This window comes from Aulonocara sp. 'chitande type north' Nkhata Bay, linkage group LG6 (genome assembly GCF_057382095.1).
Source record: "Aulonocara sp. 'chitande type north' Nkhata Bay isolate Kocher_YH1m ecotype deep benthic linkage group LG6, A_spYH_male_GT1.1, whole genome shotgun sequence".
Lineage (NCBI taxonomy): Eukaryota > Metazoa > Chordata > Actinopteri > Cichliformes > Cichlidae > Aulonocara > Aulonocara sp. 'chitande type north' Nkhata Bay.
The window spans coordinates 2,206,036-2,220,067 of record NC_141349.1 but is presented as its reverse complement, the minus strand read 5'-3'; the positions used below and the strand labels follow the sequence as shown (position 1 = coordinate 2,220,067).

The window sequence follows — 14,032 nt, the reverse complement described above, 5'->3', positions numbered from 1 at the left end:
TGACGCAGACGCTGGTTCTGCTTTTGTTTTTTTTGTTTTTAAAGCTTATTTATCACATTCATGTTAAATACGTAAACTTTAATCCACTGATAAAGACAAACCGGGGGAAGACACATTTTCTTTCGATTCAACCTTTTTTGTCTATATGACGCGATACAAAAGGTGGGAGGGCCGACAGGAAGAAGAGAGTGGAAACATAATTCAGTTGGTAGACTCCTGTATTGAAGGGCTCTGCTGAACCGGAGGACCTGTTGTTCTGTTGTTATCTGTACTCGGCTTAATGAAATTACTGCAGTATCCGTTTGATAATAAGGAACTCGCGCTTCCAGCTGTCATTGTGCGCAGGTCAGGTTGTCAGAGGAATCATTGAAGTCAGGTTGGTAGCGCCACTTACGTTTCTGTGACGAACTCATATGTTCTTTAATATGGAAATAAAGAGAACGCATTTGTGTCCTCGGTGCACTTAAACTATCTTGGTAGGCTAACTTGATGAATTGAAAGACTAGCATAAGAGTGAAAGACAGTTCAACCAATGGGTTAAGAGGTTCAATGCTACTGTGATTTTGTGGCCAGTGGTATTGAAGGGAGGGCGGGTCTGCAAGTCAAACTACCGTGCTGGCTGGAACTTCCAGCGTTGATGTTTACAACAGTGTAATGGAAGTTGTTTATGTAAAACAGCTGACGTTTGACCGGCCTTCAGACTAGCCGCTGTCTCCTTGCTGTTGGCACGCAGGTACCGAACAAGCCAAATTTGAAGCTAGTTAGCAGCATGTGTGCTCTGTGGATCTGACACTGTTTGCTAAATGTAGGCCTGTGTCGGTGATCGTTATTTATTCTGAAGCAGTTAGAGTGCTGTCAGATTCTGGTGGCTGCGTAGGCTTTTTAATACATGAAACGGGACACAGCGGCTCATTACTTTGCTTCAGTCTTAACCCTTTATAATCTCGATTTTTTAATAACCAGGTTTGATCTAAAAAGTATGACCCCTGTTCATAAAGTAAATGGTCAAATGTTGCCTCGAACAGTGCTCACTGTATACATCCATTGATCATGTATTTAATGTCATGTCAAAGTATGCAAAGAAGAAACATGCGTGTACAAAAAAAGATGTAGTCTACTACTTTATTTTTCACACAGGTAAGTGGAAATGTAGCATATTCCTTTATATCATCTAAGTGTCTCCCTCCTGTTACAGATGGGTCAGGCACTGTGGAGGCTGCCTCCCAGACAACAGCAGCAGCTTCAGGAAGAGCTCGCTGATCGACTGGCTGAGAGAGGAGGGGGACGACAGGAGCAAGGTACTCTGCTTCAGAGCAGGAAACAGAATTGACTTGGAAATGATGGAAATTCTATATTTCACTGAAATTTTGAAACTGAAACGTTCTGGTGTAATTTATATAAATATTCCCGGTGTTAGACTGCAATCCAGGGTGCGGCGTCATTTATAGATGTAGCCAAGTTCTCTGAACGATATAGATTTAAATTACTATCTCCTATTTGTAATAGTTTTATATGTGAAGATAATGAATCAAAAATATACATTTTCTTCCGCTCAGTCCAGGGTCATGGGGTGGGGATGCTGTCACAGCTGTAACAGGGGAAGAGCAGGGGCTCACCCTGCACATGTCACTGATCTGTCAAGGCTAACACAGACGGATAACCTGTCACACTCATGGCCGATTTAAATTCACTAATTACACGTCTTTCGAGTGTGGCCAGAGAGGGGAACATGCAGACTCCACACAGAAAGGGCTCCTGGATTCAAACCAACGGCTTTCTTCCTGTGAAGTGATGGTGCTAACCACCACACCGCTGGACAGCCCTAAAGTCAGCATATATTTATTTATTCCTAAATCTGTATATATTATTAAGCATTAATGAGTTTCTTATGCCATGTACAGTAATTACACATGCTGTCATTTGAACTGACAGCTAACTGCATTTATCCTCTCCTCTTTAGGTTTATTTTTAACTTTTGGCAGTTTCTACCAAATCCACTGAAAACAATTAACCAGTGGTGAAGCTTAGAGTCAGAAAATGATTCATTTTTCTCCTCGAGGTGAATTTCAATGTCTGCGACTGAATAGAAAAACATTTTCTTCTTTACCCAGGGAGAGATGCAGGCTCGCAGAAAAGAGCTCCACAGCACTGCTATCGGCCTGACATCTATCATCTGCTGAGAACACGCAGCGGCGGTATAAACATACAAACACACACGATGCAATCTGTATTAACAATTCATGCCTGTCGGGAATCCAAACATCTGTGACCATGTCCCCAGGGAGGAAAAAGTCCTTCATTCTCGTTTACTTACATTTGGGCTTCACTTCTCTTCACTTTCACTATGAAATAATCCACTCAGTGAGATCATGTGAGATAAGGATTTCTAAACTAAAACAAGGAAATAGGTTTCTGTAGCATCCTGTCCTTTGAGGCTCCATTTTTGTTTGTGTGTTTGTTACATTGTCCATTCCACACATCAGTCGGGTCCCCCTCTGACACGATCGTGCTTGGGTAAAAACTTGTGATGCACATGTACTAACTTGTTATGTTGTAAACTGTTTGGAAGAGGGACCGCTTTATTGAATAAAACCATGCTGATCGCATCTTGCAGACGTCTGCTCTGTCAGTTGATTGCACCACTTGATAAACCTAACTAAACAAGAAACAATCAAACAGTGTCAGTAACTACAGCTTGTTGGTCCAACATAAACTAATCAAAGTCTATTGGCAGCAACCAAACAACCCAATGACATCATACTCTGTACTAAACATGTAACTTTAGACACTTATTTCTTAAAGCCAACTTGACATATAATGTTAAATCGATGCCTTTATTAATGTAGTGTTTCATCTCCACTTCAGTACTGTTTAGTTGCTTCTTTTAACATTTTGTACATAATCAGAATAGCTGTAGTTAATAGGCTATTACTTTTGATTCATATGCAGGACGTTAAACCTAAGAAAGAGATAAATACTTTCATCCAACTTGATTATTAGCCACACAGAAAGGCTCCATCCGGGGTTTCAACCTGGATCTTGCCATTAGGTGAGGCTGGTGGGCTGTAACTATTCTATTGTAGGAAAGGATTGTATGCTGTCCGAAGGTTTCCAAGAAATTTGGGTGTAATTAGTGAGAGGCATAGCTGTTTGGCCATGAGTTCTGCCATGAGTTCTGCTTAGTAAATGAGTTTTTTAGCATGTACTTAAAATCAGGACAAAGTACGCGTACAGTGCTTCAAGTCGGTTTGCATTTTGAAGTCCTGGTACTGGGGTCTCTTAGTTGGCCCCGAGGTCTGAACACACTGCAGCTTAAGAAAATGTATGCAAATCGAAAAACAGAGCAAATTATGAAAACGTCTTCATCAATTTCACAGCTCATATGTTCTAAAAGCACGCAGTGCAACCAAATACAGAAAAATGCTACAACTAAATCTGAATACGTCTGTCTATTTTGTCTCTCCTTTTTTGGTAGGTAAGGAACCTCATGGTTTTATAGACTTGGAGATGCTGCCACCTGAACTGGGCATCACCATACTGTCATACCTGAATGCTACTGATCTGTGCCTGGCTGGATGTGTGTGGCAGGGTCTGGGAAATGATGAATATCTTTGGCAGGGGTAAGGCACTTCACCTCGGTTTTTTCTTGTGGTAATTACATTTTTACTAGAAGTGTTACAAATGTCTATGTTGTTGTTGTTTTTTTTAATAATCCATGTCAATTCCTCCAGGCTATGTAAGTCCACTTGGGGCCACTGCTCCATCTACAACAGAAGGCTTCCTGCTGGTTTCTCATATAGAAGACTATACCTACAGCTAGATGAAGGCAGCCTGACATTCAATGCTAACCCACAGGAGGTAATATATAAAGTTACACCCAGGATCTGTAGTAGAGACGCATCAACTGTGAATATTTCTTTTGTTTCCATCAAATCTCCTGCCAGCCAATATGTTAATTTTTCCAGGATTTCAGTGTAAGAACAAAATAACTTAATCCCCGTCCTTCACCTGACCTAATGATTTAGTCAAAGGGTCAGTATTGGTTGATGCGCACATCTGGATCTGGGGCATCTGCAGTCTGTTGTCTAAACCTTCAGTGATAACAGTTGATACAGTTATACACTGGAGGAAATAAGTATTTGATCCCCTGCTGAATTTGTAGGTTTGCTCACTTACAAATAAATGAATAGCATCTGTGTGAAGGGAAGCCAATGCAGGAGAAATATTTATCTCTCTTTCTGGTCCCTGTCAGTACTCCTGCTGGAACATTTTGGATCAATTGAAGGCTTTTCAAGGAGCTTTTAGTTTTTAGCAATAAATGCATGAACTAGTTTTTCAGCGTCACTCTGAGACAGGGTATTTCTAACTTTAGAGATGTTGCACAAATGGAAGAAAGCAGTCTTACATATTTGTTTAATATGTGCGTTGAAGGACATGTCCTGGTCAAAAAGGACTCCAAGGTTCCTCACAGCGTTACTGGAGGCCAAGGTAATGCCATCCAGAGTAAGAATCTGGTTAGATACCATATTTCTAAGCTTTTCAGGGCCGAGTACAATAACCTCAGTTTGATCTGAATTAAGAAGCAGAAAGTTAGCGGCCATCCAGGTCTTTATGTCTTTAAGACATTCCTGCAGTTTAACTCATTGGTGTGTGTTATCTGGCTTCATGGACAGATAGAGCTGGGTGTCATCTGCATAGCAGTGTAAATGTATGCTATGTCTTCTGATGATGCTGCCTAAGGGAAGCATGTATAATGTAAACAGAATTGGTCCTAGCACTGAACCCTGTGGAACTCCATAATTAACCTCAGTGTGTGAAGAGGACTCTCCATTTACATGCACAAACTGGAGTCTATTAGATAGATATGATACAAACCACTGCAGCACAGTACCTGTAATACCTACAGCATGTTCTAATCGCTCTAATAGGATATTATGGTCGACAGTATCGAACGCTGCACTGAGGTCTAGCAGGACAAGCACAGAGATGAGTCCACTGTCAGAGGCCATAAGAAGATCATTTGTAACCTTCACTAAAGCTGTTTCTGTGCTGTGATGAGCTCTGAAACCTGACTGAAACTCTTCAAATAAACCTCTGCAGATGATCTGTTAGCTGTTTGACAACTACTCTTTCAAGGATGTTTGATATGAAAGGAGACTGACTTATGATTGGTGATGGCTAAAAAGTGGCTAAAAGTGATGGCTTTTTAACTACTGCCAGCTCGAAGGCCTGTGGTACATAACCAATTGAGTCGATAGGTTGATCCTATTTAAGATTGAAGAATTAATTAATGGCAGGACTTCTTTGAGCAGTTTTGTAGGAATGGGGTCTAAAAGACACGTTGATTGTTTGGAGGAAGTAATTATTGAAGTTAACTCAGAAAGAAAAATCTCTAAATAAATATCAATGGTGCTGAAAGTAGCTGTAGATAATGTTACATCTGTGAGATGATTATGGGTAATTTTTTCTCGAATGGTCAAAATTGAGTTTGCGTTTTCCAACAGGGGTGGACAAGGCTAAGCATCAGGCTTTCAAATGAATGAAAACTCTGTTTAGGTCTTTGGTTGATCAACAAGCTAGAGTGGGAGATTGCTAGCATAACAAAATAAACTAGCAACCTGACTGCTCATTAGTTTGGTAACTCTTGTAGTTCAACAGCGCAAATGACGGCGCTGGGCTGGGGTCAGCATTTACTCAACGTTAGTGTCATTGTGGGTTATTGGCTAGCTTAGCTTTAGCATGCTGTCTGTGCAGGTGCATGTTGTGTTAGCAACATTGTGCTGTTGTTTCTGTCCTCAAGTAGTCTCTACTTTACCATTGCGCTCGTGTCCCTTTGTGCGAAAAAAATCGAAGTAATGTCCGTATCCACACTATAAACTGTGCCACTATTTTCCTTTCCCCAACACACGGACTGAAATCAGCTAATCGTAGTGAGAGTGCAAGAACCAAGCTGTCGTTACACTGTCACCACGCCTATATAATAAATACTGCATGAAAATTGAGTGTTTTGTAGATTGGGAGACGCTGCCGCTCACAGTAAAAGAATTTGTCGGCTACAACTTGTAGTTTTCTCTTGGGAAGCATTTGTTTTAGAGCTGCCTCTCTGTTCGGCGGGCTTTCTGTGTCTGACCCTGAGACGCAGACGTCCCCCTTCCCTGAGTCGCTGAGTCAGTGTCTAGATTCTAACTTTAGTCCTACAAGTCTTTGCTATTTCAGAGCATCATTTTCCTCTTTGTGTTTGTAGGGTATCAGTTACTTCATGTCCAAAGGTATACTAGTGGATCACCCCACTGAGCTGGCAAAGTTTATTTTCTACACCAGACGGCTCAACTGGAAGATGCTAAGGATTTATCTGGATGAGAGGTTAATACACACACACACACACACACACACACACACACACACACACACACACACACACACACACACACACACACACACACACACACCACTCTTCACTTGACATTCACAACAGTTTGTTAAGCTGAAAGGTTGACACTTGCAGTTCATAGGTCCATGAATGTTTAGAGACAGTCACATCATAATAGATTAGTTTGCAGTCCAGTGTGATGGTGCTCAGAGGGAAAATGTTTACCTACTGTGTCCAAATACATTTGGTCCTAACTATCCCCAAATATATAAATATGCCTTTACTGCTAACTATTAAATGTATTTTCATGTTAGTATAGATATTTTAATATGTTTGTCTGGAACAAGTCTCTCTTGTAGATGACAAATTGAATCTCAATGGGATAAATAAAGGTTAAATAAATAAAGATAGTATCTGTATGCTATTCTGTGACTGCAGCTTGTGTGACTGTATGTTTCTGTGTGGGCAGACGGGATGTCCTGGATGAGTTGGTGAAGCTCCATAACTTCAGTAACCAGTTTCTCCCCAATGCTCTGAGGGATTTCTTCAGACACATCCATGCGCCCGAGGAGAGAGGAGAATATCTGGAAACCCTTATTACCAAGTTCAGCCACAGGTTTTGTACCTGTAACCCTGGGCTTGTTCGAGAGCTGGGCCTCAGTCCTGGTTAGTACTTAGTGTTCCTGCTTTAAGTACAGGAGTTAACTTAAGTGTCACCAGTGTGTCTGGGCCTCGAGATGGCTCTTTGATAGAAGATAGTCTTCTTCCTCTTCAGCTGCTTCCTTTAGGGCTTGTCACATAGGATCATTTCACCGTATCCCTCGCATCCTCCTCTGTCCAACCAAGCCCGTGCATGTCCTCTCCTCTGTGGGCCTCCTCTTTTCTTCATGTCTGACAGCTCCAAATTCAACATCCTTTGTCCAATGTGTCCACTATCGCCTCTCTAAACATGCCCAAAACCATCTAATCCTTGCTTCTCTGAATTCATCTCCAAACCATTCATCATAGCAGGTCTCACTATCATCTTGTAAACCTTCCTTTTGTCACAAATCACCCTGACGTCCATCTCCACCCACTCCACCCTGCGTGCACTTGTTTACCTTTCTTGTGCGTCGCGTTAAACGGTTGACCCAGCATATTTAAATTCATCCCCTTTCACTCTTTCTGCTCTGTGTTCACCGTAGCACCCGCCTGCCTCTCACACACACAAGTGTATTCTGTCTTGCTCCTGCATAGCTCCACTGTTGCAAGCTCTCTTTCACCTGCTCTCATCTGCAAACATCAAAGTCCATGGAGACTCCTGCCTGACCTTATTTGCCAACTTGTCCATCACCATAGCAAACAAGAAGGGGCTCGGAGCTGATCCCTGATTTAATTCCACAACCACCTGGAATCCATCTGTCACTCCGACCGCACACCTCACCACTGTCTCACTTCCTTACTATCCTTCCCCAGCTGTTTATGCTTCTGATTTTCTGACTTCCTCATACACATTTCCTAGCAGCTCCATTTGACCCTCTCAAAGAACATCTCATTTGCATCTGTAGAGCTCTTTCTTGGCATGAAGATGGCTCACCAGCTTTATCCCTCTGTAGTTGCTGCACATCACTCTTGTTTTGGAAACACTGTACCCTTCCTCAGCCATCCTTTGTTAAATAGTCTGATCAAAAACTCCTCCAAAATAAGACACGGTACGTCATTTGAACGACCTGCCTTTCCACTCTTCATCTGCTTCATAGCGGCCCTGATTTTGTCTCATTCACTCTGTCCTCCATCCGCCCTCCTCTCTCTCATTTTCTGTGTTCATCATCTCCTTAAAGTACTCCTTTTATCTACTCAACACACTATCTTTACCTGTTAGCACATAGCCACTGCTATCCTTAATCTGCTGCACATCTTTTCCATCTTAATAATCTCTCTGCCTTGCCAGTCCAAGTCCTTTCATAATGTCCACCCTCACACACAACTCTCTGTAAAACCTTTTCTTTGGTGCTAGCATTAAAGAGATGCCCAGCAAACACTAAGATGCTAACATTCGTGGATATTTTGTTTTTGCCAGAACTGTTAAACTGATGTTGTCATTGACAGCGAACCGTCTTGTATTTGATTTCTGAAACAGATAAATGATAATAAGAGTAAAACTGGAAGCTTCAGTTTTTCGGATTCAGAAATGTCGAGGGAGTGTGATTTTCATCGTCCTGCTGTAGTAACAACAAACTGTAGTATGCAGACATGACATGAAAACCTCATTCACTGCCACATAATAAGGATGTCAGAAGGTTTTATTCTTTCCCTGCATTTACCAAAGGCTTTGTTAATGTCAGCAGAACACAGAGAAACCAATGCCTCTCTGGATTATTGCTAACTCGTCTGAACTGCTTGTGTGGTTAGGAATTGTAGCAGGATCAGTCTGACACTTTAGAGCCCAAGACTAGAGAGGGATGGATTACTGCCTTTTCATGGATGTGGTAATCTAACCACCTGTCCCCTCTGGAAAGTCTTGGAAACAAGAATGCTCTAGAGCTATTTAGTAGTAGAAATCACTCAGATTGACGAGTTTTTCCACTTTCTGTTCCTCTCTCCAATTCCAATCTGGTGCCTTCTCTCTGCAGATGCTGTGTATGTGCTGTGCTACAGCCTTATCTTGCTCTCCATCGACCTCACCAGCCCACACGTGAAAAACAAGATGTCCAAGAGGGAGTTTATCAGGAACACACGACGAGCAGCACACAATGTTTCGGATGACTTCGTAGGCCACCTCTACGATAACATATACCTGATCGGCCACGTTGCTGCGTAGCTCCAACTGTCAGCTGACCGTACTGCACTGAAAAAATAAGAACCGGCCTCGTGTCTAAAAGTATGGATCACCACAGAAATGGATTCGAACAACTTTTCACATCTAACGAGGAATACGACGGCTAAATCTTACTGGAAAGATCAGAAACAAATAAAATTGTCACTCCACTGCGAGAGACACTGCGCTACCAAAAATTAATGTTGACATGTGAAAGAACCTAATTTCTTTAAAACCCAGTCACTGCAGAGGAGGAGATTTGAAGCAGAGCCACGAAGACACTGCACTGATTGAAAGGGACTACTGACTGATGGTGGAGGAAGAGCAGGAAAAGCTTCGTCTTCAGTCTGTTTTCAGATGTCAGGGTAATTCTGCTGATTCCGTTTAGCTAAGCGCTGCTCGTCTCTCAGCTGCAGGACGAAGCCTGGCTCACTCTTGTTGGTAGTGACACACGAAATTAAATGGAGCTAACACAGTATCAAACATACCATCAGTTTAATAAGAAGATTAATTGTTAAGCAGTTGAGCCCATGCTATAAACAGTAGGCTTGATCAGCCGTATGGACACTATGGCTAGTAGATCAGTTGTAGACTGTTTTTGAAACTGCTTTGCTGAATAAGCCTAAATATGTCTCAAAACCCTCCGAACTATAATTTAACCACTGGGCTCTCATCCTGAGGCATAAGAGTCAGTACACATGAACACTAAACGATGCCATGTAACAGGGTTTTACCTGCAGTATCTGTAACAAACACAAGTTATGGAGGCTATAATACTACTGTGGCAACGCTGAAGTCAAACAGAGGATTCCTGCTGCAAGTCGGAAAGATTTTCTAATTATATTAATGAAAGAAAATTGAGACATTCTATATCCACATGTAGTTTAAAATGAATGTGTGAGAATCTTGTTGTTGCAGGAGGGCTGCTGTTGTAAATTTTAAATATTGCAAATTGCAATACAGTTGATTGTTAGTAACAGCTAATAAACATGCATATCTTTAGTTACTTTTAGTTGAAAGTGAGTATGTGATTTAAGAAAACGTGTCATAGCAGTGGCTTGGTGGTGATGGAGATGATGCTTATTAAGAGAAAAATAGCTCAAATCAAGTGTAGAAGGAGATAATGTTAGCCAAGAAAAGAGGAGTTTTATTGGGTCTTTGGGGATTTGCCTCCTGAACAGGGGTGGATGCCAGAACTCTGTAAATAATATTCATAACAGAGTATAACTATGATTTAGGGCGTTCATAAAACTGTGTCCTGAACAGAGTTTAGCCCAACTGCTACAGTTTAGTTTTATTTCCTGAACAAAAAAGTCTTCCACTTTGTTCTGTGACATTAATCACATGTAGTGTAATTCTGTTTTACAGTAACACCAAAACCCCTGCAAAAGCAGTCCCATGCTTTCAGAGGTCAGTGAGTCGGTGCTCTCAAGTTTTATTTAGCTTTCTATTTATATAACTAGCTGCACGGTGTCTGAGCTGTTATTGATGGATTTGTAAGGTAGCACTACAATAGGGAGGACATAGATTGATTGTGGATACAGATACTCATTCTACTTTTTACTAAAAGTAAAGTTTTAATCAGGTGACCTGAACCATCTTGTAGATGTGCTGCAATATGCTTCGGGTGCTGGGGGGCTTCCCATGATGCACGGAGCACTTCTTCTTCACTCACCTCTCTGTATTTAATTATGAGCAGTAATTAAACTCTGGTTCTCTCCTGTAGCGTGCTTCCTGTCCTGTCTCTCTCTGCTCTCTCTTCTTCTCTTTATTCCCCACCACAATACTCACTCTGTGCTCGTAGCTTCTAACAGCGAGTGCCAACAGCCAGAATGTAGCTGCAGCTAAAGGGATCACAGCGTTCACTTAATGTAACCATAGCAACAACACATTTTCTGTGGTTTAATTAAGGGTTTGATTTTATTTGATCACGGTGGGGGTATTGTAAAACAGTCAAAAGATACTGGTTTTGTTTTCTGTCCAACTCATTCTCTTCTTTAGATCATTATCACTCAGACATTTGACACGAATGTTTAAATTATGAAATCTTTATTGTTGTTTTTTTCTGTGTTCTTATGCTATGAAAGTCAAAATGCACTGAGAACTTGTTCCAAGGATGTGTCTTTATTTTCCTGACGAGTTTCAACCAAGGGAGAAACTTGTGGCATTCCCTCAGAGCAAGCGAGACAAGCAATGCTCCTCTTGTCTAAATTAAAACGTACGAAAGTAAAGCGATCTCTCTCCTTTAATATCAGACGTGCTGTCGTGAATCCTTATGCTACGCTAGCGTTCTCTGTGTCCATCTCGTTAACAACGACTGAAGCTGTGCAAAGCTGAGATGCCGGCAGCTGCTTTTCTGGTGAATTGCACATGCACAGCTAAATGCACTGAGATCAGTTACAACCTGTGCTTGGTGTGAAACTCAGCTAGCATTACCAAGTAAATGACATTAAGTGATTTATCAAAGTCACAGATGAGTTGCCACCTTAGCAGGCGTATAACAGAGTAGATGGAGTATGGAAAAGTATTTAATAACTTAAAAGTAAACCTCTTAATTCAGCAGATTTTAAAATTATTATTCATAAATTTTACCTTTAAAGAAATTTTTTTTTTCCAGCGATACGTGAACCAATCATGAACCAGACACACATTGGGTTGTCAGACGTAGACTAATAGAAACCAAAAACCCAACAAACACTTACACAGCTATGAAAAACCTGATGGGGATCAGATAGGAGCAATGCTCCACGTTCTCAAGCTTTCTAATCGAGCAGCAAGCTGTCCGCAACTAATTAGCATTAAGAATAAATGAGAGAAGGGCGAGAACATGATAATGACACTGACAATAAAAAATGCAACAGGACAGTGAGTGTACAAAGGCCCCGAGGTCACGTGCAACACGTCTTTGTGTATAAAAACTGGTGAGAACCAGAAAAGGTTAGGTTTAGATTCTGCAAGGTCGTCATTTTCTGTTAAGCAAAGCTCAGGCTTCAGTTAAAGTTAACCTTAGGATATGTGGTTGTTAAGTTCATGACTCATTACACCGGCTTCTTCCTCAAACTCAAAAATAACTGGAGTGTGTAAGAGTGTTCGTATTTGAGGTAAAACATTCAATCTCGACTCCAGATACTTGATGTGTGTGATTCAGAGACAGACGCAGAACAACCTGTCCCCTGCTGCTATTTGTTTTATGCACTGCAAATGATTAAAGATCGGGGGCTACAGACACATTCCCATCCATACATACATGTAGGCACACTTACTGCTGTGCATGTGTGACCATATTCATACAGTGCCAACACAACTGATTGCTAAAAGAAGGAACTTAATGTTGTCGTCAGCTGTGTTACTACTGGAAATGCTTGAAAATTGGACCCTTTTTAAAACGTGGATAATACAGCATTTAATTTACAGAGAGAATGAATTAGGAATTTGCACTATTTTTCATGAAATTAGTGTTTCAGTAATATGTCACTGAAAACACAAATGTACCCACATCAGCTGTAATATAAGCACATGGTTGTCTTGAACAGATGCGTATGACACTCTAAATTATTTTGTTTAAAGCCATGTTTACTTATTTTCGTATTACATGAGGCACTGAGTTTGTCAGACTCCAGTTATAGATTATACCTTTAGAAGGAAAGACATGTACAGATGATGTCAGATAATGTGACATCGTGTGGTGTAACGGCTCCGCTTTTGCTGATGATTTTGACCCAAACGTGTCTCGAGGCTTTGAAACGATCTGAAACTCAACTCCGTGGTGACATCTGCTGGCCAGTTTGGCTATCGCCACATCGTGATTATGCTGTCCGGTGAAACGATGATGCAGACAAGCCCAGTGCAGACTGTAATGATCAGTGTGGTTCATCAAGTATCTCCCTCTGTTAATATTTGTGTTGATCAAAAGAAATGAATTCATAAAGTAAAACATACAAGACTGTTGTGTTTACTGTAATAAGCACACAGGTTTCCAGCTGTTTACGGCTTCGTTTTTTGCTCACAGCTCTCAAACTTTGATTGATTTTTTATTACTTTTAAGTTTTCTGGGAGTTCCTGTCATCAGGTTTGTTCTACACACTCTCAAACAAAGCTACAAGCTGGCGTAGTGTGACTTTTTAATTATTTGCATAAATATACACACTACCAGTCAAACGTTTGGACACAGCTTCTTGTTCAGTGTTTTTTCTGTATTTTTGTGTAGATACAAACTGAAAACATCACATATATGAAGCAAGAAGCGCCTTGAGGCGACTTTTGTTGTGATGTGGCGCTATATAAATAAAACTGAATTGAATTGAAGATGGGATTATATGGGATTATAAAGATAATATATAACTCTAAATCTGTTTTATATTTTAGATTCCTCAAAGTAGCCACTATTTGTTTTTCAATGAGCTTCATGATGTACCTGAAATGGTTTCACTTCACAGGTGTGCCTTGTCAGGGTATTTAAATGAAAATACAAAATGAGTTTTCCTTTTTTAACTTTTATCACATTTTCATGGGCTAATTCTGACCATGTGAACACAAGGAAAGCGGCGGGGCCAGACGGCATCACCGGCCGTCTGCTGCGCTGACCAGCTAGCAGGTGTGTTCACTTCCGTCTTGCCCAAGAACAGCAGACCCTCATCCCTGAACGATTACCGGCCAGTTGCACTGACCTCGGTAGTAATGAAGGCGGTCGAGAGGCTGCTGAAGAACATCATCTCCTCCTCCATCCCAGACACCATAGATCCGCTCCAGTTCGCCTACCGACCCAACAGATCCACAGAGGACGCCATCGCCCACGTCCTGCACACCACGCTCAGCCACGTGGACAAGAAACAGGGTAACTATGTGCGAATGCTGTTTGTTGATTA

The 14,032-nt window shown here is 41.3% G+C and overlaps 1 protein-coding gene across 3 annotated transcripts; it reads left to right on the top strand.

Moving 5' to 3' along the window:
* Window positions 1-10: 10 nt before the first annotated feature.
* Window positions 11-11,416, top strand: fbxo8 (F-box protein 8). Of its 3 annotated transcripts, none has more exons than XM_086294592.1 (8): window positions 11-162; window positions 1,196-1,298; window positions 2,112-2,195; window positions 3,476-3,620; window positions 3,732-3,858; window positions 6,245-6,363; window positions 6,840-7,036; window positions 8,983-11,416. In XM_086294592.1, the coding sequence occupies exons 2-8, from the start codon at window positions 1,196-1,198 to the stop codon at window positions 9,168-9,170; spliced, it is 963 nt and encodes a 320-aa protein (XP_086150718.1). In that variant the 5' UTR covers window positions 11-162; the 3' UTR covers window positions 9,171-11,416. The 3 variants fall into 3 exon arrangements, with proteins under 3 accessions (XP_086150718.1, XP_086150716.1, XP_086150717.1); XM_086294590.1 differs by lacking the exon at window positions 11-162 and adding an exon at window positions 173-376; XM_086294591.1 differs by lacking the exon at window positions 11-162 and adding an exon at window positions 608-733.
* Window positions 11,417-14,032: the final 2,616 nt, after the last annotated feature.

Coding starts and splice junctions, on each gene's coding strand:
- fbxo8 (XM_086294592.1), top strand. CDS start 1,196: ATGGGTCAGGCACTGTGGAGGCTGCCTCCCAGACAACAGCAGCAGCTT. Junction 1,299..2,111: donor AGGGGGACGACAGGAGCAAG/GTACTCTGCTTC, acceptor TTCTTTACCCAG/GGAGAGATGCAGGCTCGCAG. Junction 3,859..6,244: donor TCAATGCTAACCCACAGGAG/GTAATATATAAA, acceptor TTGTGTTTGTAG/GGTATCAGTTACTTCATGTC.